We start from the raw sequence: 24,786 nt of genomic DNA, 5'->3' as shown, positions 1-24,786 counted from the left end.
ATCCGGTCCATATCTAATGTTGAAAAATTCATCCAAAAGCTGGATTATTCTTATTCTTGTTTTTGATGCAAATTGTTTCTGTACAGCCTCCCATGCTTCTTTACCACTTGAACATTCTGGTATCAATGGCTTGAACTCAGTTTTAATTCCATAATATAGTGTAGTGAAGACTCTATTATCTCTCAATGTGAAATCCTGCTTCTCACACCTTATAGCACTTTTACCCAATTCTTCTTCTTTACCTTTTATGAAGCTCCAACAATTTCTGTCTTGCAACAGCACCTTAATATTGACTTTCCATGTCATGGTTCAATAATTCAAACCTTCCTGGTAATAATGACATCTTTAGTTACATGTGAGCACAACCGCTTGAAACAACTTCTAAAACATTTCAGTTTCTTTATACAGATAACAGCCCTCTTCTCTTATATTCCTTCAATGCTAAGTAGAACTGAGCTCATAACCTGTTAGCACTGGAGCAAAAGCAAACATATACTTTGCCTTGCTTAAATAAAGAATAGGACTAATCTAAAATAAAACTAATATTTATTTCAACCTAAATAAAAATAAGCTAGGCTGCAACAGCAGCCTTTACATTAAGGAAAAAAAAAAAAAAAAGCGAATCTCCTCGTATTCACCATTTTGGTGTGTATAACACAACATTGGCCAATCAGCGACAGCCACATTAGTTTATTGCATATTGATCTCTGATTTAATTTACATGAGGAGAAAACAACCAAAATCCGGACATTAAGTCAACAATATACACTTGTAAGGAGTGCTTACGCACCCTGCCAACAAAAAAGACAAACCTCATTAAAGATATGCTCCCGCATGCGATGAAACTCCTCTTCCATCTCCGCAGGATCATCTTCTTCATTGTTTGGGTTATAGAGTTTCTTCACCTATATAAAAATCATATAAATCAATAGCTCCTTGAAATACGAAATCAAATATTTAATTTTACAAACATAAAAATAAGTAAATGAAACAAAATGCACATACCTCAGGCAGAAGAATAGCTTCTACCTCCTCTACATCTAAGTGCCCATCTCCATTAACATCTAAATCAATAAAATGATGTTAGAATTAAAACGTATACCTTATGTTGGAAAAAAAAAATTAAGTAATAAAATACAAACAATCACACTTTGATAATACTTAAATCTAAGTACTGATTAAAATCTGATGTCTGTAGTGGAATAATTCTTAAAAATTAACTAAAAATGTATAAGCAGATCCTTCACATATAATATTCTAGTTCATAGCAAAAGCAACTTTAGTTCTACTCTCCCACCAAAAGCAATAAAAAAGCATGAATGAGGCATGAGGCAATAAATTACGTCATCAAAAGAGTATTTATCGGAGGCAATCCATGATGTCACCAAAATGTATTTATATGGTAACCTATGTAAACTGCTTTTTTTTTTTAAAAAAAAGGGGAAGACGACAGTTCTATATCTCCCGTTCTAATGGGCCGATTCACGAAATTCAAATTGCATTCTTCATGTCTCGAAAGCGTGACTTAGGATATCTATTAGATTTATATATAGCACTATTCTAACATAGGTATTTTGACACAAAATCGAACTTTTTCTGAAATAACATACCAATTTTTTTACATATTTTGATTCTACGACTCAAATTATGCCTAACATTATATTTTTAATTATACATTTACATTATATTTTTAATTATAATTGTTATTAATTTTAAGCAATTTTTTTCTTTTTTGAATTTCATTTTAATTGTTTACGTTGCATAGTTTCTTTCGAATAACTGTTTTAAAAATTTATATTTACTCATTCGAACTGCGTAGTTTAAATCAAAGGTGCATCATTTATTTTTTTTTTCAAATAGTTTTCTTTATATTACATTTTTAGTCATAGTTACTATTTTATGTATTTTTTAAATTTTTAGACTTTTATTTTAACTGTTAGTGTTGCATTGTCTCTTCAGATAATTATTTTAAATTTTCTATTTATTCGAACTGAGCATTTTAAATATATTTATTAATATAAATTTTGCAGAATTTGATTTTATTTATTTGAATTGCATTTCTTTCGGAAGAATACACTGATCCTCACTGGTGGCTGTGATAGCATCTACTTTTGACCGGCGTAGTAATTCTCATGCGACCCAGACTAAGAAGCATTTAAAAACTGCATATATTAAAAGAAAAATATAGTAAAGCACAGTTAACACGTCTTTTAGCGTTCCGTTCAGAAAAGATATATAAATAAGAGAGATGTATAATCAACATTTTAACTTAGGATGACTTGCATACACTATTTTAAACAGTTTTTCTTCAGGCATTCTGCAAGTATATTAAAAAGCATCATACTTTTCAAAACATCTTGGTATTTCTTACAATCATTTTAAAAAAAAGTTATTGCCTTCAATTTGATAAAGGCCAACAAACGGCCGAGAAGTAAAGTCGCTGAACACTGGTAGTTCACTCCGGGGTTTGAATCCCAGTAAACGGGCTGGTTGCATGTGCGTTTTCGTGGATTTTCTCATGTGTAACATGTATGCCAGCTGGTTTCCCTTAGAAAGTTCTTCATGAAGGCATCCTTCCTTTTAGGCAGATAGCCCTGCTTTGCCGTAACTTAATAATCCAATTCAATCCATTTCATTAGTATTTAAGTCAGAGCCTTTATCAATCTTTAGAGGTTAGCATTTTGAAGGTATGAGATGAAAGGAAAGGCTGGTTTCATCAAGAGGTTTTGGTTTATTTAATTATGGCAAAGCACAATAGGGCTATCTGCCTATGGCGAGGGTTTGCCTTTGTGGAGGACTTTCTAAGAGAAACTGGTTCGTATACACGTTACACATGGGGAAAACCACCAAAATGCCCATGCAGCCAGCCCATTCGCGGGATTTGAACCTTGGACCGAACTACCAGTCTAAAACCGAACTATATAGTCTAAAACTAGTCGCTCTTCATTTTAATCTGCAATGATATCATTTTTGTCTTTTCTGTTAACTCAAGTTGAATTGATGGTGTACACATTCAAGTGTTTTCTGTTTGAACACCTAAATTCTTTAAAGTATCCTGAAAGTATATTCAAAAGTGTTCAACTTTTTGAAACATCTTAGTATGTCTGACAGCCAAATTTCCCTTCAAATTTTTGCTTACTTTTCTCCGTAATCTTCTTCTTTCCTTCTACAGTTATTTTCAGTGCTCAAGAAAATTAAGATTTTTCGATTGCTAGACTTCCATAAATTTTGCATTCTTGTCAATTTTTTAAAAATATCAATTGCATCAACTGTGTTTCAGTTGAAGACAGCTTTTCATTTTCTAGACATTTTAACTATAAACAAAGTATAGAGCAAAGTCCAAAGGATAAATATTTTAATTAAAAGATTTTTTGCTAAATGACAAAGAAATAACAGAGTCCAGTAGTGTTTATTCTGTACCACCGAGTAACCCGATTCTTATATCGGCTGAAACAATCTAAATCATATTAAAGATCATGTTTTTTTATACAATCTATAACGCAAGAGAAAAATTAGCTTCTTAAAACATTCTTTCTAAGAGGAATAATATAAAAATTTATATTTATATATATATTTTTTAAAGCTGGGACTTGAACCAAAGTGTCAAACTTTTAAAGTTTAATTTACATGGTGGTTATAATTAAAGTTCCACTTTGAAATGGTCATTAAAGGAAAACTACCGCACCAAATGTTATCAAACTTGGGAATCGTGTAAAGGAGGTTATGGGACTTTATTTTCCGCCGGGGAAAAAAAAAAAAAAAAAAAAAAGAGTTCAAAAACTCACCACCAGGGTAAAATGGCACTGTATGCAATATTGTTAAATGATATAAGACATGAAAACTTCGGTTTAAAATGTGTTTAATCGTTTCCGAAACGTGTTACAAAGCATGTTCAATGTAGCGTCCAGCATTTTCCGAAAGCAAGTTAAACCCTGTTACTGCATTGTCAACAGCAGCTCTTAGCATATCAGGAGGAATGTTACGGACATGTTGGTGTATCACATTTTTCATTTCTGCCAAATTGTTTAGATTATCACCATAAACAGAGCTTTTGAGATAACACCATAGCCAAAAGTCACAGAGGTTGAGGTCTGGTGGGAAGTGGGGAAGTGTCAGCCTATAAGACGTTCATTTGTGAAATGTTGCCTAAGTAACTGTGCGACACACGTGAGGTGGAGCCCAGCCCTGCATAAAAATCGTAGTATCTAAAATGCCACATTACTGCAGTTCATGTATCACGAAACATTGACTCTAAGCGAGCCGCAATCACAGTAGTCCAGCTGTCAACTGCTCTTCAGAGAAAAATGGTTCAGTTATGAAACTAGCTATCATTCCTGTCAAACTGCTGTGCAATCGAATGCAGTAGGAGAATGCAATGGAACTAGATAGATAAAATGAGGGATTTCTTTGGCCCAAATCGATTAAAAGCATTTTGAATCAGTATATTCATGTTTTAGGGCCGAATTCAAGCTTAAAAAATTATATATTAGCGATCTGTAAGAAAACAACTTCCAGATTGTACGCACTTGTGCTAGTGATTTGCGATATCACATTTTCTAATCGCTAATTCGCGGTTTTCGCAGAGGAATTTCTCCCTTACACGGATGGTGATTTATTGACTTTAACGCCTTTAAATGATAATTTGCTTACTTCGAAGTTTCTTAAGGGTATACAACATATTAAACCCATGTAACAAAAGTTAAGTTAGATTCTGACCCACATTTCGTTTAACAATATTGCATCAAGAACCATTTCCCACCTTTCGAACTTTCTTTTTTTTTTTTTTTTTTTTTTTTTTTTTTTGCGGAAAATAAATTCCCAGGACCTCCTTTACACGGTTACCAAGTTTGATAACATTTGATCCAGTAGTTTTCCTTTTATGACCGCTTCAAAGTGGAACTTTAATTATAAGCACCCTGTATGTTATTAAATTTTAATTTGAAGCTATGCGTTATATGTATACCATGCGTATGATTTTCGCTTTTATGGAAAAATAAAGAATCGAAGCAAATACACTTAGGATAACGGACCAAACTTGAAAAAAATTTCCCCACCCTGCGAAAAAAAAAAATATTGAAACTTCGACCTTGAATTTATTGGATTATCGAAATATTCAATTTGACTTATCTTCTAAGGCCTAATTCCGACAACAATTCTGTCAAAAATTCCGAATTACTAAAGCCGAAGTAAAAGGTTTAGAATATATTCACTGTAAGTAATCAGAGTGTAATAAAAATAGATTATAAAATTTATGCTGATGCAATTTTTCGTTTGAATGCACATCATGTAATGGAAAGAGAAGGCTTGTAGAGATCTGTTTCTGACATGCCTCTAAAAGTAGATGTCGTACTCTTTTTGTCTCTTCAATGTCAAAAAACTTTCCTTTGAGAAGCAACTTTAGTTTTTGGGAAAGAAAAAAAAATCACAAGAAGACAAATTTGATGAACATGCAGGACGATTGAGTACACATGCTTATTTTTGGAACACAAGCGTTTCTCTGATTGGTTATTGAATAATGAAAAGATGCATTGTCATGCAATACAAAACATTTGGAATACATTTTCTGACTGAAAACGTAAGATTAAAAGTCATCTGCTTAATTCACAGCCATTTACAAGTCAACTACTCAGGCAATTGCAGAATGGTTTTGATCCCAAGCTTATAAGACAAACCTATGGATTTAAACATCTCTTTAATCTTTCAAGAACATTCCTTCTTTAGCTCATATTCCAAGAATATTAAGTGAATACAATTATTGCAAAAGAAATTGAATATTCATTTGCACTACGGCTTGGTAGTTTACTAACGAGTTAACAAAACTTAAATTCTGCTTTTTGTGTCTAAGAATACGACAATATTTTAAATATTTACAAATAAAATATTAAATTGGAGATTTAATTGGAGCCTCACCAGTTGCCTAGCATTTGAAGATTGCTAAATACTAATTGTTTGTTCAAATAACCAACTAACCTAGTTTAAACGTGATTTCCAAGTGAAGTTACCAGCAAAACCCGAATACTCATTAAAAATCATGTAGCTTTGCCAATCGGGAGTAACATGAAAGGTACGGCACCAATAATTGAATTGCTGTTACGGTACGCTGTTTCTAAACTTAGATAGTCATTCCTTAATTAAATAGAATTGATTTGTAACTTCTACTAGAGCTGACTGTAAGAAATGAAGTGTAAATAAATAATATCGTGTGCAATCTTGATTATTTATAAAATTAGAAATATTTGCAATCATACAGAAAGTTTTTTGAAATATTTGTAATTACTTTATAAGGATTTATTAATAACTGCAATAATTATTATATTACTGATGATTAGAATTCAGTTCTTGACAATTACATTCTAAATTAAAATTTTAAGGATATAATGTAAGTACGCTGCACATAAAAATACATTTTAGGATAAAAAAATGAGTTGATTTTTTATGTTTAAAAACTTCTTAAATTCATTTAATAAACATCGTACCTTGTTGGTCATTGAATCCAGAATTTGGGTGTCGTTTATATAATTATTCTTACTTGTCCACAGAACCTGATGACTTATCCAGCCATTAAGTAGCTGCAGATCATTTCTACATAACCACTGAACTTCCATTAATTTGGTCTCTAGAGGGTTGTATGTTTATATCATAATTTGACTTTTAAAAAAATGATTTTTCTAAATCTTATGTTTTTATAAAAATATACTGTGCTGTAAAAATATGGATGATAATATCAGCTGCTCTTTCAGCCACTTCATAAGCAACAGCTTGTTTAGAAATAAATTATGCAGTTAATGTCATAAAATATTTTCATAAAATTCAAATAAACATAAAACGAAAGTTCTCAGTTTTAGAAAATTCGATTTGAACGAAGTTAAAGTAAAGTAGCAGACGATAAAACACTGAAGATAAAAATTTACTCTTACAAATATTTTTTTAAAAAAGGAAAAAAGAGAGAAATTAAAAAAATTGTTAAAAATTTGAATAATATCATCTATAATTTAAAAAAATAGCTTTTCATATAGTATTAATAAATATTTATTAAGCGTCATTGAGGGAAAAAATTTCATATAATTAATTCTCCATAAAATTTTATTTGAAATTTAAGGTTAAAAATAGCTGTGGGAATTCACTGTAACAAAAATCCATAAACCACATTTGGCGTTATTATTGCTAAAAAAAAAGATGCCAAATTTCAAAATGCGAAAATATGTAAATTCGTGTATATTTTAGAAAATTTTGAATAAAAAAGTCTAATTTTTTGCAGGTATGCTTAGAAATACACCTTCTTTAAGATAACAGTAAAAATTTTATAGGTTATAATTCAAATTTTTTTTGAAAATTTATAAAAATTATTTAAAAATAGAAATTTAAAAAATAAAACAGAAAAATGGGTAAATTTTATTTAGAATGAACCTAAATTTCGAAATGTTAAAAGAAAAATAAAAAAAAAAACGTTTAATAAAAAAGACATATTAATAAATATTTGCCAAACTCAATTAACAATGAGGAGCTAAAATTTGACAGCTAATATTTGAAAAACTACTCGTACGATTTTTACAAAACTTGGTATTCTGACATAATTTGAGATGTAGAATCGAAATATGGAAAAAATTGCTATGTTATTTCAGAAAAAGTCCGATTTTGTGTCATGCCTATGTTAGAATAATGCTATATATAAATCTAATATATATCCTAAGACGCGCTTTCGAGACATGAAAAACGCAGTTTGAATTTTGTCAATCGGCCCAGTAAAACGGGAGATATAGCACTGCCCCCCCTTTTTTTTGACATGCATAACACACAAATATTCGTACTTTTGAAATTCAATGGCAATTTTCTTATTAGTATTTTTTTTTTTTTTTTTTTGTCTTAATGAATCTTAATGTGACTGTGATGTTCAACCCTTTTATTTTCATTAAATGGAGTACAGTGTCCGTTGCTTATTAAACTCACTGGTTAATAAATGCAGCCGTTTATTGCATTAAAATTTCCAGGAAAATAAAAGAATATATACTAATCAATACAAAACTGCCGTTTATTGCACTGACCTCCATCACTTATAAAACTCAAAGAGGAAATTTTGAGTTTTGGGTATATATGAGGGGTGTTGGGTACACTTCTTTAGTTCCAGTCGGACACTGAAAATGTTCCAACTTCTAGAGTGCTTTTAACTACAAAAGCTATAGAATTTGCTAACATGCTAGGAGAAAGTTTTGTGCCAATTGAAGGATGGCTCACAAAATAGAAAGTAAGAAATAATATTTTTTATCAGAAAATATGTAGTGAGAAGCAAGGGGCAGACCATCATTCCACTGAGAGCTGGATAAAAGGTATTTTATCCAGACTTCTACAGGAATACAAGCCACGGGAAATCTATAACACAGATGAAACTGGTCTGTTATACAAAACACACGTTAATGATTCAATGTGAAACAAAAGCTGGTTTTAAGAAAATTAAGTGAACAAGAATTTAAAAGAATGTGTTATTAACATGCAATATGGACGTAACAATTAAAAAGACGCCAGTGCTTACTGGAAAGGGTAGAAAACCTTGATGTTTAAAAGGAGTCAAGAATTTACCATTAACTTACTGTAATTATGAGAACTCGTGGATGAAAACTGAAAAATGAAAAAACAGCTTTAATGTTAGATAACAGTGCTGCACGGCCCTGATATTGTTCTGAAAAACACTAAATTAGTGTTTCTTCCTGCAAATATGACTTCTGTCATCTAGCCATTAGACCAAGGTAATTATAAAAGGTTTCAAATGTCATTGCAGAAAAAGTGTAATTTAAAAAAAAAAAAAATGAATCCTGTGAAAATGTTAGCACTTTAAAGGAGATGATAGAGTTGATATCTTTGCTATTTCTTTATCTTATGCATTTTCTAGTCAATGAATGGGGAGCAGTCTTCCAAAAACAGAAACACTATAGAAAATAGCCGTTTTATTTAGAAGAAGCCCTAGAACAATTGCAAACTCTGCTAACTCTCTACTGAATTGAAAGGTGAAGATCAGAAAAGCTACAACAGTTTTACAAATTTAAAAATACAATTGAAAGACTGTTGAGCAATGCGAAACAAATATGGATAGAATGGTTCTTTGTAGAAGTTTAAAATTTCATCAGATAATTATGTAATTATAAACTTTTTATAAATAATAAACTTTATTCACCAAAATCAAGTAGTTTAACATGCAATTGATACTCAGGAAGGTGACCTCTTCAGAAATGTCACATGTTACTAAACTGCAATCTTTACAAAATCTCTATTTTGGATATTCTTTAAGTTCCCATTTTCTTTACTTGGAGGAATTATGGAAGGACAATTAAATTTTTTATTCTTCACTAAATTTCCTAAAAGATTGCGTTTAAAGTGGATACACTATCAAAAATAGAAACATCAAAAGATTTCAATAAATTTATATATATAAAAAATTGCCATTCTATGAAGAATAGAGCTTTTTCAGAACAAAAGTCACGAAGTGTCTTTTATTTCAGCCAAGCCAAAATAATTAGCACTTTTTATAATTACAAATGCATTTTTATTTCTTCTGTTATTTTAAATAAACAAAAATTAAATAGATATTTGTTTTATTCTACATGAAATTAAAACTAGCATTACTGTTAAAAATAATGTGTGCAAAAGTGAGCTATTTCTATTTTTAATTTAAAAAAATAATAACATAGCCATGTGTTACATAAAGAAAAAAGAAAAAAAAAAAAAAAAAAAAAAAAAAAACTATCCAGAATTTCTCCACCCCAAATTAAGAGGAACCTCCTGGCTGAAGCAAAATCTTTACATATATTACAAAGCAAAATTCTATATTTAAAAATAAATTTCAGTGGAAGAAAAATTTATTTAAACTGGTTTCTGATGAAATGCGCATTCAATTTTAGTTCTTATATTAAGCAATTTACCTTCATCTGTTGCACAAGCAAATTAAAGGTTGGTTGGTTGGTAGGGTTTTTTGGCACACAACCTAAAAGGTTATTTGAGCCAGACATATGTCAAATATTTCCAAACACAAGTTTAAAACCAGGACATTAAACAAAAACACATTGAGGTGAAATATAAATAAAAATGGGAAGATTATGGATGTAAACACGAAGTACATTAATATACATAGTGTTAAAATACAAAACAATTATCTCAAACATGATTCAAATTAAATAGTAAAAACCCGACTCTTGCAGGTAATGAAACAAATTAGTGTTGACCTCTTTTCTGATTATTTGGTCAAGAGGTAAGTCACAATTATTAAAATGCTTCATACAAAGTTAGCTAAGATAAGAACACTGAGTTAAAAAGTGACACACTGATAAAACAACATTACAATGGCAACACATAGGGTCACTTTCACCTTTAAAAGATGATTATGGGTAATGCGACAGTGAGCAATTCTAAGGCGAGTTAAAATTACCTCCTCCCTCCAGTTTCTAGCAGCCTCCCAATACTCAAATTTATTCTTGATGCTTCGTAACTTGTTGTTTACTTGAAGGTTTCAAAAGTGCTACCATTTATATAAGATCTTGTTCTTGATGGTCATGTTGATATCTCTGACTGGAACAAACCTAGCAGAGAACCCCACAGCAGATTTTGCAGTAACGTCTGCCAGTTCGTTCCCCTTAATACCTACATGGCCAGGGACCCAGCAGTAAAGAATCCGATATCCACGAACAGGTAAATTCAAATGCAGTCTTAAAATTTCAACAATTAGAGGATTGTGAGAATCAGAAAATGCCTCTAAAGCTTTAAACGCACTATACGAGTTAGAGTACATGGTAAACTTTTTCTGAGTTTGCTTTGATATATATAAAAGGACACGGTAGACAGCAGTCAGCTTTGAAGTAAACACTGAGCAAGCCTCATGCTGCTGCAATCCTTCCTTATGGTTTCCCATTACAAAAGATGCTCCAACATGATTTGCTGCTTTTGAGCCATCAGTACATATAAGGATGTAAACACCATATCTATGTCTGTGCTCAAGAAAAAGCTGTTTGTAGATGATGTTACTTGTATTGCTTTTATTCAAATGATGGAAAATATCAAGCATTTTGGATTTGTGCATTTACAAACGTTGCGATACTAAAATGCTTCACTGTCTGGGCATTCAAGTTAGTTAAAACATGTTCTTTAAGCAGTGGCCGAATTCTTAGGCAAAAAGGAGGCACGCAAGATGGTTGTGCTTCAAACAAGCGAACGAGCAAGTCATCGTCCAAAGTGGTGTTCTCAGGATGCCCCAGTTGTGATAGTACATTAAAAAGTACAAGAAAAGTTCAAGACACAACTGCTCACGCCTTAAACGGAGAGGTGGTTCAAATGAGTCAACATACAAACTCTGCACAGGAGATGACCCAGAACATATCTGAAGAGCCTGGTGATGAACAAACAGGATCTAGTTTCGATAACACAGAAGGCCGTACCGAGCCAAAAACCACCGAGCCATAGTCTAATTTAGAACGAATGAGTGCCCTATAAATACACAGTAGTGATTCTTGATCTGCACGCCAAGAGGTGTTCGTGAAGACTGAGAAAATCAAGAGTTTTGGAGTACTTTTCCCTCAAATACAGGACATGTGGCACAAACGACAGCTTTCGACAGCTTCGGTCGAAAATTACTCCTAAAAATTTCATTACAGATGCCACTGGTATTAGTAAGCCTTCAAGATAAAGCTCAGGCTCAAAATGGAGATTTCGTTTTCTACAGAAGTGTAAACAAACAGTCTTCTGTTTCGAAAAAACAAATCCATGTTTCTTAGACCATGTCTGGATGCTGTTCAAAGCGATTTGCATCTGTCTCTCCACATATCTCATATCTGCACCCTGACAACTAATCTGCAAATCATCAACATACAATGAACCCAAGAGTACGGGTGGAAGTTCCTTTAAAACAAAATTTATTTTCAAGCTGAACAAGGTTACGCTTAAAACACACCCTTGAGGCACACCCTTTTCCTGTTTGAAATTGTCTGACAAAATTGAGCCAATTCTTACTTGAAAGGTTCTAGCCCTCAAAAAACTTTGAATGAAGATTGGTAAGTTGCCATGCAAGCCACTGGCAGGAACATCTTGTAAAATACCGTACCGCCATGTCTTGTCTTAAGCCTTCTCAATGTCAAAGAAAACTGACAGGAGGTGGTTTCTCTTGACAAAAGCTTTACGAATGCCAGTTTCCAGAAAAAGCATATTATCAGTTGTTGTTCTACCTTTACGGAAACCACTTTGATATACGGAAATTACGTTGTTTTTTCCCAAGTAATAGACCAGGCAACGGTTTACTATTTTTTCTAGCACTCACATGCAACTTGTAAGAGCGATGGGCCGATAGTTAGAAGAATTCTTTGGGTCTTTTCCAGGTTTAGCTATGGGAATGACTATAACTTTCTTCCATGTGCTGGGAAAGAATGCTCCTTCCACACTCGAATGTAAAGAGCGAGAAGGGCAGCCAGCGACTTACAGGAGAGATGTTGTTGCATTTCATAGCTGATACCATCTGGACACGGGCTGGTCCTATGTGTATCCAATAATGCTCTCTTCAATTCAACTGTAGTAAAATTGCCATTATAAGGCTCCGAGTTAAAAGACTTGAATACAAGGGGAGCCTTTTTCCAAGTGATACTTGGCAGAAAGAAAAGCAGGCGAGTAGTTGCAGCCATTTGAAACAGTAGCAAAGGTGTTACCTATGGTATTTGCTATTTCTTTTGTGGTGCTAATCACATGGCTGTCTTTTTCCAGAAAGGGAAAAAAGTGGCCTTTATAGAATCCACATGCTTTTCTGAACTCTTTCACATATTTGTTTACTAGATGTTGAGGATGAAATTCCAGACATGTAAGACATCCACGAATCCCTTTGGCTTTTACGTCTAACTTTCCTTGCACATGCTTTTGCTTTTTTGAAGGCTAGAAGGTTTGGCAATGTTGATGAAAGATACCCCAGGCTTTTCTTTGTCTTCTGAAAGTTTCTTGGCAATTCCTGTTCCACCATGATTTTGAAAATTTTGCTAACTTTGTCGATGTTATATGTATAAAATAGTAGCTGCCTGAACAACACTATCAGTAAACGCTTTCACAGCATCATCAATAGGCACATCTTTTACCATTTCTTCTATGATATCTGCAAGAGAGGAGAAGAGTTCCCAGTCTGCCCTATCAAATATAATTGAGGGGATCTTGACAAAGGAATCACTCTCGATCACGAGACATAAAAATTGGGAAGTGATCACTATTATAAAGATCATTTCCTACACTAAATTTGCAAAAAGGCAACAGTCATGATGAGCAGATTGCAAGATCAAGTGTGTGAAATGTGCTTGTGGGCTCATGGAAGTAGGTATCCTAACCATTATTGAGCAGAGAAAAGCAATGATTTTGATCATTTATGCAATTTGTCTTCCTTGAGGATTTGTGTCCTTACTTCCCCAAAGCGGACTATTAGCATTAAAGTCACCTAACATGATAAAAGGTTCAGACAGCTGACATATTAAGTCATCTAAATCTTGTTCATCAGTGTGTTCGTTTGGAGAAAAATAGACAGAACAAACGAAACCAGAAACTTTATATTTATTTGAATGCAAACAGCTTGAAGGCATGTTCTTAAAAGAAATGAACAGGAAGGGCGGTCAAGCAAAGTGAGGTGACCAACACCTCCAATCGCACGCTCTCCTACAAGATTGTCTTTCCTAGCAAATGAGAGCCTTCGAAGCTTAGTTTCTCTCCCTCGTTACAGGAGAGTATCCTGGACTGCCAAACACATGGGATGATATTTATTGATCAAGTCTTTAATGTTAATGAGATTTTGGTGGAAGCCGCGACACCAAAGACAGCGAAAAGACAGAAACAAGGGTCGCAATTATGACTGATGTTTACCTTTTCGGTGCTATGTTTTTGTCTTTCGTGGAAGCAGGTGTCTCGGAATATCCAGTCCCTCTCCCACATTCATATCAGAATTCACCTCTTCTGAACTGATGCTCCCAAAGGAGCTCGGGCTCGGATTTCTGGGAAGTGGTGGAATTTTCTTTTTCTCATTTTTATTTTCCAGTTAGTCATTTTTAGTTTTTTTATTATTGGATTTTTTAGCTATTATCTTGATATTATGGACTGGCCTCTTATTTTACAACATTAGCGTATGACTTTTTGCCCGGCTGCAACTCGGCTTCAATTCTTCTCACCTCTGAATATGAAATTTTATTTTGTTACCTTGATAGTTTAAATGTCTTTTTCAGATTTCCATTTTGGACAAAGTCGAGAGAATGCTGTGTGATCTCCTTTACAGTTTGCCCATAGTGGCGCGGCATTGCAGTTTTCGCTGTTGTGGGGTTCCGCAGAGCAGCATGCACGACTTTTCCACGACAAGAGATTTTCGAATGCCCGAAACGTTGGCACTGAAAGCAAAGTAGGGGATTTGGTACACAAGGTCTTACAGGGGTAGTGTAAGTATCCAGCCTTAATACTTTTAGGCAGATCAGGCGACTTGAAGGTCAGGATTATACGCTTTGTATCAATTAACTGACCTTCTTTGCACACTTTGATTTGCCTAGCAGCACACACATTCTGGTTAAACTATTTCTTCTTCTGAAACTGAAAGGAGGTTGATCTCTAAGATAACACTTCGAAAAAAACTGAATGTTTTCTGAGCTGACACAGTAATACCGATTCGCCCAAGTTTAGTTCAATCCAAGAAGTGTTGCAGATTGAGCAGAAGAAACAGTTTGAACTAGAAGATGTCCAGAGTGCAGCCGTTTGATATTCTTTGGCTCTCTGATGCAAGACTGAACATATTTTTTAATTAAAAATGGAGAGAGCTATTGGAAATTGTCTGCAAAATTGTTAATGACTAGAAAACTTGGTAGACTTGCTGAATTTATATCAAGATAGGCATTGTCCCTTGTTTTGACTTTTTTAGAGGCATATAATTGTGTTCATTTGAAGTATGTAAATTTAATTGAGCCATAATTGAAGATTCATGTCCGACAGCCCCACCCACCACGGAGCAAAACTAGGGAACACAGATTTCTGTGCAAAACCTATATGCAAACTGAAGCTCCACAGTCGGCTTTCCCGAAAGCAGGTACTCCCGAGAGTTTATCCCCAAGATACCGACACAAGGACTAGTGACCAGCCAATTGACACCCATGAGGATGACAAGGTGCCACCCGTTTAGCTGAAGCAGACGCCAAAGCAGTGTTGGGGTCAGTACCTTGCCCCTCAACTGCCAGGACCCTCCTTTCCAGAGACAAGGGTCTCCACGCAAGGCAAACACGTGGGCAGTTTTCTCGCCACTCGAAAACTAGAGACAAGAGCTGTCCCAGTCTCTCATGACGAACCCCATCCTCTGAAGAGGAAAACCACAAGGAAAAATGTAAGGTAAAAAGCTTTAGTTCAGAGGAGAGGAGACGGAAGAGAGGATAGATCACTGGGGCTCAATGATCATGACACCCATCTCACCAAGAAGATGATCTCCTGAAGGGGTAGGGTACCTTGGGATTGCCCCACCCGTACTCACAAAACTGAGCCCCTGAGGGGATAAGCAAATTAAAATATAATTTGTCATAACATAAATAACAACCAGGATGTTATTATTATTATTTTTTTTTTTTAAAGACCAAAAATTAGCATAAATAAAACTAATTTTAAGGTCTGAGTGATTCATCTTCAATTGCTAGTCAGAAAATGAGATCTGAAATCATACTTTAATGCATTAAAAAACACTAAAATTCTGCAATAATGATAAAAAAATAAAAACCCTAATACAATCTATTGATAATAAAACTAATAAAAAACATGCAAAAGTTCTTTTAAAAAATATACAAAAATTTAGATATTAAACCAAAACAGTTCTCCCTCTCTTTATCAAATGGCATTAAGTTTGTTTTCTATTATTACCTCAGAATGTTTCTGAATATTCTCATTTTGCAGCCTTTGTATAAGCTTCTGAACCTTTTTTTTCACTAGCAGCTACAGATAACAGAGTCAGAAATTTGAATAATGTTCTGGCAATCTTACTTATGATATGCTTATCCTTATTGCTAATTCTCATTCTTTTCCAAATTAATCAATCATTTTTTTCATAACTAATTTTTTATGATAAATTTGCAAGATTATCAAATTTTCTCTAGAAAAATTATTAAGATGAAATCACAATGAAATGATAATTTTATTTTATGTCATTGAAAACCAGACACTGGAATAAAATAAAAACATCACATATCAACCTTTATTTAAACATGCAGTTCTTTTATCTATTTAGAAACTTTTTAATACTAATGCACAGTAATTTTTTATAAAAAAGTGAGTCCCAGTTTTAAAATAATACCCCTCAATCTTAGCTCCTGCATTAATTGTAATTTATCTTTGTAATAGCATATTTTAGTTCTGTTCAACATGCTAAACAGACACAACACTAGCTGAAAATTATCTTTAAAGGGGAGCGGAGAATTAAAGTTGAATAACATCAATCACTTCTAAATACATTTAGTATACAGCTTTAAATCAACAAAAACCAATTTAAACATTAATTTTCAATATTTTTAACCCAAAGAAGCAATTTGCCTAGAAGGGCTATTAATTTCGTTTTGGCATTTTGCATTGGTTTACTATAAACAACATTTCATTTTTCAAATTGTTGCCACCAATTATTAGAGCCCTGAATTATATTTAAAGAAATTAAATAATAAATAACTTGCATCAACGTATGTATGCTTCTCGCACTTTGAAAAAACAACAGTACCTAGAGACATCAAATTTTGAATAACGTAGTTTTCCTCTCGAATATAGGTATCTGGAAGCCCAAATTTGGAATTTCTTTTATTATCTATTTCATATTTTGTAAAACTTTAACAAATTTTTAATTAACAAACTCAACTATTCCAAAGCGAGCTATGGCAACACCGTACGGAATTTTTTTTTTTTTTAATCTCCAGTGCACAAGACTGTATCAGAAATTCTTAAGATATTTTTTTAAAATTATTTTGTGATATTGCTATTGAATTGAATTCTATGGTAAAGTGCAAAGAACATGATATTTAATAAATAAAGGTAACACATAAAACGGTAAAAAAATGCCACCATGGGCATAATGTAAAATCTGAATGTTTTCAGATTTTTTTTTATAATATTAAAATGATAGGAGACAAACTGTTTCTTACCATGCATTGCAAAGAAAGTTCTAGGATTAAATTCTTCCCTGGGCATGTGATCTTGATCCTCCCAAACCTGTTCTAATTGTGGCTTACTACCCTAAAAAAAAAACAAGCTTGGTTAGAATCAAACTCTCTCTGGAAACATAATTTATTTGGTTTAATCAAAAACAAAGATTATTATCATTTTTTGGTACAAAAATATACACCTTAAAAATATAATAATAAAATTTTAACAGACAATGAATGTACCTAACAGCTTTTACCACTTTTTCAACATATTTCTAAAAAACAGTGAAGAAGCATATTTATCACTTTCAATTGTCAGCCTAAATACTGTATAGAATAAGTTGTTGAAAAATATTAAAAATTACAAAGCATCAACAACCAGAAAAGAGATCTATGCAACAGACATATATACTCAAGTTAAAAAAATAAACAATCATAATACAGGCATTATTGCTTTCTATTTAATTTTTAAAATTATGATATTTCTGGACGCTAAGCAGCTATAAGTTTAAATCTTTTAAATATAAATTATGAATATAGTTTAATTCTATTACAAAAGAATTTGGAAGCTGAGGTTAAAAATATTATAATACTGCCAATTACTATTGCTAGTGGTAAGAAAAATTCCAAGAGATTAAAAATAATAATAATAAAAAATAAAGTCTGAAAGGAAAAAATTTTAATGATCACCCATAAGGGCTCTTTTAAAGTTTAATATGGTTTATCAGTAGAGATTATCAACACAGATGGCCCAGGTGGAATAGCAAAACATTTTTGTAGGATATTAAATGAATACAACAGGGGTGACCAACCTGCGGCTCTTTGAAGGATTATTTGTGGCTCTCGATAAATGCACCCCAGTTCCCTTTTCATTTTTGTGTTATTATATTTTAAAAAATTATTATTGTTCCATATGTGTTTCAAAATGTCTTTTAAATTACACACAACAAATATGAAAGACTAAGTGCAACGTTGTAACAAATTTCATTTCCGTCCATAGTCTCTTGATATTTTTCTGAATCCATTTGAAATTAACATAATTCAAGGTGAATTTTTCCTTTCCAATATAATTATGACCCAAAAAGCATCTGGAGAATTAGAATTAATAGAGATGCAAAAAAAAATCAAGCTCTACAATTAAAATATAAATCGACGCCAATTACTGAATTTTGGAAATTTGAACCAGAATCGAAGTATCCTGAATTAAAAAAGGCTGCTTTTCGAATTACTTCAATATTCAGAAAAACGTACTTATGTGAATCCTTTTATTCCATTTTAAAATTCGTGAAATCCAGACACTGAGCAGTATTAACTAACTAGCATCGCAGCATTACTAACCCGCATTACTGAGAAGTGCTGTCAGCAATTTTTCACCAAATTTTAAAGAATTATCAAGAGAAATAAAATAAATGTGTTTAATTTTTAATATTTAAATTCAATACACATATTTTGTACTTTTATTTATATGTTTTCAATAAATATGGTTTCTGTAAAAAAAATTTTTAATACGTTTTAAACACGTATTTAAATGCGGCTTGCGAAAAATTTCAAATTTTGAAAAATGGCTTGGACTGTCAAGGAGCTTGCTCACCCTTGGAATATACGTTTAGACTAACACGGGAATATCAGATATCTTTTGCATATTTAAAATGTTAAAAAATATGCAATATAATTCTATAAAAGTGTTTACTGCTTTTAATTAGATATATCATGAATTAAATATATTTTTATTTAAATCAATCAAATTAAAAATTTAAAAAAATATTTTAAGATATCTATCTACTGCTCATAATAGTTTATTTTATTAAATAATAATAGAGAGATCAAATATGAGAGAATAATATCTTACATTTTTCCAAATGGCTCAGATGAAAAGTGAAATAATGCAAAATCATGTTTCAAGACTAACAGCCCTTTTATGCCTTTAAAAAGAAAAAAACACCACCACCAAATATAACGGGAATTTTGAAGCCCCGATCAATCTTCTCCTTCATTATGACACAAAAATTATGAAATATCTTTCTATAACTAAGGCTAAAATATGACATTAACACATTTACACATAACTATATTTAACTGAAGGATAACAGAAATATAATTATCATATAAAAAAGCAGAGAAAAAATATTTAGAAACAAATTTCTACCTTATTACCAATAAAGGAAGCTAACATCATAATTTTTAGTCCAAAGGGATTTGAGTCCTGAAGGACTATTACTTTCATTTTGGCATTTTGAGTCAGACTCCTATAAATGTCAGTTCACTTTTCAAACTGTTGCCACAAAATGTTAGAGTCCTGCATTATATTTGAAGAAATTAAATAATGAAAAAATCTGCATAAATGTATGTATATTTCTTGCATTGTGATTAAACAACAGTATCTAGAGCCATCCAATTTTGAATAACATAACCCTACTGCGAATATGGGCATCTGTAATCCCAAATTTGAAATTTGTTTTATTATTGATTTCATATTTTGTAAAACTTTAAGAATTTTTGTGTAACAAACTCAACAATTTAAAAACGAGCAATGGCAACACTCTACGGGGGAAAAACCTTTTCTATCTCCAACGCATCAAACTGTGTATCGGAAATTCTAAAGATATGCTCATTTTAAAATTATTATGCTATTGAACAAAATTTTATGGTTTAAGTGCAAAGAACATGATATTTTATAAATAAAGGTAACACACAAAAAATTAAAAAGACACCCCTTTGGACGTAATTTAAAATCTGAAACATTTCAGTTTTTTTTTTTTTTTTTAATCTCTTGTACTAAGTGAAGTTTTAGATGGAAACAAAATGTTTTATATATAAAAAACTAATAACTGAAATGTATACATAATGTAAGAAAGATTTTATAAAAAGGTAAATTGTAAGTACAATTTATAATTTAAATTAACAATAGTGGTAAAATCCTAGTATACGGTGCAGCCTTGGCGCAATTTTGAAAAATATCGCCAACAACAAAATGACCCGCTTAACCAAAGAATATGTATTGTACATAGATGTTCTTTGGTTTAACTACTCATCGTATATGCCCCGTTTACTGCTCATCATAAAATCCCCAAATCCCTTGTGCACCAGATACAGTCAAAAGTCATTAATTCGGACACCCATAATCCGGAATGATCTATAATCCGGACATCAAAACTAAAAACTTTCTGCGCATGCACCGCGTTGACGCATGCACATAGACGTTTTACGCGTGCGGGCAAGACATTTACGACTGCACATATGGGTCTGCGCAAGCGCAGAATATGTTTTCGCGTGTGCGTTTAATGTATAACGGACGGTATAAGCTAAAATTATCAAATTGTTTATTTCAGTTAATGTTGATGATTGTGTTGTTCCTTAATCTTTGAATTGGATCTGGCTTATTATTTTTTGAAGACTGTAAGAGCAATTTTATAAAAGTAAGCTTGAACTTTCGATTATGTCAAATAGAATTTCCGATGCTGGAGCTCCCAAAGAATCTAGAAAACGAAAGTATCCTTCAATGTCCCTCAAACAAAAAACGAATTGCTACAAAAAATGGATAAAGGCATATCCTTTGTTTATCTAACCATTCCGAAATCTGTTTATCAATTTCACACTGCTCTGCGGGGGGGGGGGGACGTCGCGGTGCGCAATGAACTGGAAGTTGATCTGTCAGCACTATCGTTATCTTCAGGGCAGATGTTTTTATATTATTTGGCTTATAATTCCTTACTAAATGTAGTATTTAATCTCGATGTACTCCGTCTCTGATATGATTTAAATCAAATTCCTCGTCATTATAAATATCCCGAATACAAATCAAATAGTTTTCTGGTTGCAATTTTCTAATTTCGGCTATGCGTAAGGTATGCTTTATGCATGCGCATGTTGAAAGAAATGTTTAATAAAGTAAACAAATAAATATTAAGCTTCTTTTTTTGTAAATTTTGATACCCTTTAGATCATAATTGCTCATTATTTTATAAATTACGGTTTCATATTTTTAATTTTATAATTTCTGCATGCCATCTTACCAGATTTAAACTGATGATCTATAATCCGGAAAAATCGATAATCCGGAATCGCTGAAGTCCCGACGAGTCCGGATTAAAGACTTTTGACTGTACTAGGATTAAACTGCAATAGCTCCTTAACCTATTTGTAACGAATGCTGAAAATATGTGTCACTGTTAGATGCCCTTCAAAGCTTTATGCCACATCCTTGCATTAGGGCGGATCCTATGCAGCAGGAGGATGCGGCACAGTTGCATGGTGCTTTTAGAATGATATATTTACTAATAGATGGCATTACTAATCCATGTTCCATTCAAAAGATTGCTCTCCTACATTAGTATTTCTCTCTCTGAGGTCAGAAAGAGGTCGTCAAGTGTCTCTGATTTATTGGATTTTCGAGAATGTAAATATAAACATTGCTAGCAGGTGAAAAGGGAAACACATGGCATTTCAGCTCATTCTGAAGTGGTTGTTTATAGTTTCAATTCTATTTTAGGATGAGATTTTATGGGAGATATTCTAGCATGGGTTTTAATTTTAGATTCATTTGTGTAGCCATGGCTATAAGACCATGTTATCTTTCTGAGAAGAAAATATCTAAAGTTATGAATGATTAAAGTGACCACACGCCCCGATTTTGGTGGGGCAGTCCTGCTTTTTGGAGGACTGTCCCACGTCCTGCAGATTTTAAAAAAATGTCCTGCTTTTTAGAAAACATCTGCATTTCTTATTTTAAATGTACTGTAAAAATATATTACCTATTATTTATTAATTATTATAGTGAATATAAAGAATTGAAAAAATCACATAAAAAGCATGCAGAGTAAACTAAATTAGGTGATGTAAGGAGTCAGATTTACTCGGTGGAGTTCGATCATTGTCGTTACGTCTTGTCAAGAAATATGTAATGTTGTGTAATGAAGGAACAGCTAGCATTAGTTTAACCACACCATAAACCACAATCAAAGTTTCAGATTAATTGATTGTAAGTTGCAAAGGATCAAAACATTGTACGACAAAAAATTTGCATGTGCAAGAACAAAAACCGAAGGAATTATTTGTAATGTTTTTTCACCATATTCGTTTTCACAAATGCAGAAAGAATTAGATTAAATGCACATTTATATTCATACATTATGATGCTTTCAACCACAAAGATTTAAAAGTATTTCGCACAATTATTAGACTGTTTGATCCAGAAGCAGGAATTAAAATTAGAATATCAGATTTTGTTTCATTGCCAGGTGAAACTTTTTTTTTTTTCCCATGGCAGTTTAGTTTTGTGACAGAGTACATTAATCTATACTAAGGCCAGATGTGGTGGTCTCTTTATTATGGAGACACCTAATAACTGGGTCAACATTGCCTCCTATGAAGGGATGGACAATTACAACCATGCCTTCTTCGGGATTCGAAGCCAGGCCTTTCGGTATCACAATCAGGTTCCCCTAACCACTATACCGTCTGGGCGGCTGCTGGGTGAAACTTCAAGAAGTATTATTTCAAAAAAAGAATAATTTTAACAAAAAAATATATTGCCTATTGTGAGGCAATAATTTTATTAACTAACGCAAATTTTGGTGGAAAAGCTGGAAGAGGCATCAATTAGGTTTTTACGAAACTTAACAAACGTTTGAACCAAAAAATTATTCGAGTAGGTTGTGCAGTGCACATTCTATACAATACTTCATTCAAACAGCATCTGACTTAACTTCCAGTAGACGTTGAAAATATTACTGCAAAAATTTATTTGTATTATATATATATATACTGTGCATGTCAAAAGTTTGAAGGATTTTCGTGAAAGCGCAGAAATCGAATATAAAAGAAGTATTGGTTACAGCAAAACATGATGGCTAGCTCTTTTACCAGTAGTAGAATATATTTTTAAAATATACGAACCATTAAAATCATACTTTTTATCACAAGATAAATGTCCAAGAATATTGCAACTGTTTTTTGGAAATGAAATGTCACAAATTTGTCTTCAGTTCATTCACAACCAAGCTACATTATTTCACAATGCTGTGAAAATTATTAAAGGAGGCAAAATTTTAATTATGGAAGTGCCAAAATCAATAATTTAAAAAACAAAATTACAAGAAAGAATTCATAACGATTGCGTTCCTTTAGTTATTCGAAAGAACATCACTAGGTTGGAAGTACAAGGTGCCATTAAACGAACGAATTTTCTGACAGAAATCAGGAAATTTTATATTAACTGTTTGAAATACCTTGAAAAATGGACAGTTCAATTTGAGGATATTCAAAATTTTCACTGGGAGACATTAAAAAAGGAGATTTTATGGGAATATGTGGAAAATTCTTTTGAATATATGAGTAACCATTTTCCAAAAAATAATACAGTCAAAAGTCGTTAATCCAGACTCGTCGGGACTTTGGCGATTCCGAATTATCGATTTTTCCAGATTATAGATCATCAGTTTAAACCTGGTAAGATGGCATGCAGAAATTATAAAATTAAAAATATGAAACCGTAATTTATGAAATAAAGAACAATTATGATCTAAAGAGTATCAAAATTTACAAAAAGAAAAAGTTTAATATTTATTTGTTAACTTTATTAAACATTTCTTTCAATGTAAGTTGTTTAAGTTGCTTCATTTCATCTGATAATACTTTATCTTTAATTCTATTAAACAGACATACTTTCTTGTTTAGTTACAAAGTTCCACTGTTCAAGTCCTATAATTGCTGTGTCGAGAATACCAACTAATTTGTCAATCGAAATTTTTTCGTTTTCAATAACCTCTGTATCACTTTCTTCACTATCGGAAGTGGAAGCGAATTATAATGACGAGGAACTTGATTTAAATCATATCAAAGATGGAGTACATCGAGATGAAATACTACATTTAGTAAGGAATTATAAGCCAAATAAAATTAAAACATTTGCTCTGAAGATAAGGATAGTGCTGACAGATCAACTTCCAATTCATTGTGCGCCGCATTGTTTCCCTCCCCCCCCAGAGCAGCATGAAATTGATAAACATATTTCGGAATGATTAGATAGATATCAAAGGATGCCTTTATCCATTTTTTGCAGCAATTCCACTTTCTGTTTAATGGACTTCGAAACATACTTTTGCTTTGTAGATCCTTTACATATTAGTAAATATATATCGGAAATTCTTTCTGACATAATCGAAAGTTCAAGCTTACTTTTATAAAATTGCTCTAACAGCCTGCAAAAAATAATAAGCCGGATCCAATTCAAAGATTAAGGAACAACGGAATCTGCAACATTAACTGAATTAGATAATTTTAGCTTAGCTTATACCGTCCGTTATACATTAAATGAGCATGCGTAAACGTACTATGCGCATGTGCACACGCATAGTTGCAGCCGTAAAGGTCTTACGTGCACTCGTAAACGCCTACGCACATGCGTCAACGCGGCGCATGCGAAGAAAGTTTGTAGCTTTGAGGTCCGGATTATAGATCATTCCGGATTATGGGTGTCCGAATTAACGACTTTTGACTGTATTTGCAAAAATGATTTTTTTTATGAGGTGTCATAGGCAAGAAGATACAAATTACTGATGAAAAAATTAAATGTTGGTTGTCTGCAAATGTACAAACAAACAATGGACGGAGTTATTCCTTCATTTTAAATAGAATACTATTTTTTTAT

General features: G+C 32.5%; 1 protein-coding gene across 5 annotated transcripts in view; it reads right to left on the bottom strand.

The window, feature by feature from the left end:
* The window catches only part of LOC118191749 (nucleobindin-1-like), an 84,746-nt gene that overhangs the window by 18,424 nt on the left and 41,536 nt on the right, over positions 1-24,786 (bottom strand). For all 5 annotated transcript variants that reach the window (XM_035362598.2, XM_035362597.2, XM_085811823.1 and 2 more), the window contains exons 7-9: positions 17,139-17,229; positions 1,006-1,064; positions 813-905 (exon numbers count right to left, since the gene is read on the bottom strand). In XM_035362598.2, coding sequence (XP_035218489.1) covers positions 813-905; positions 1,006-1,064; positions 17,139-17,229 — 243 coding nt within the window. The remainder of the gene's footprint in view (positions 1-812; positions 906-1,005; positions 1,065-17,138; positions 17,230-24,786) is intronic.

The sequence above is a fragment of the Stegodyphus dumicola genome, chromosome 2 (assembly GCF_044657685.1).
Source record: "Stegodyphus dumicola isolate Sdum_Otavi_A_Nest chromosome 2, ASM4465768v1".
Classification (NCBI taxonomy): Eukaryota; Metazoa; Arthropoda; class Arachnida; order Araneae; family Eresidae; genus Stegodyphus; species Stegodyphus dumicola.
Note: the sequence above shows the minus strand (reverse complement) of the source record. Positions and strands in the feature narration are given on the sequence as shown.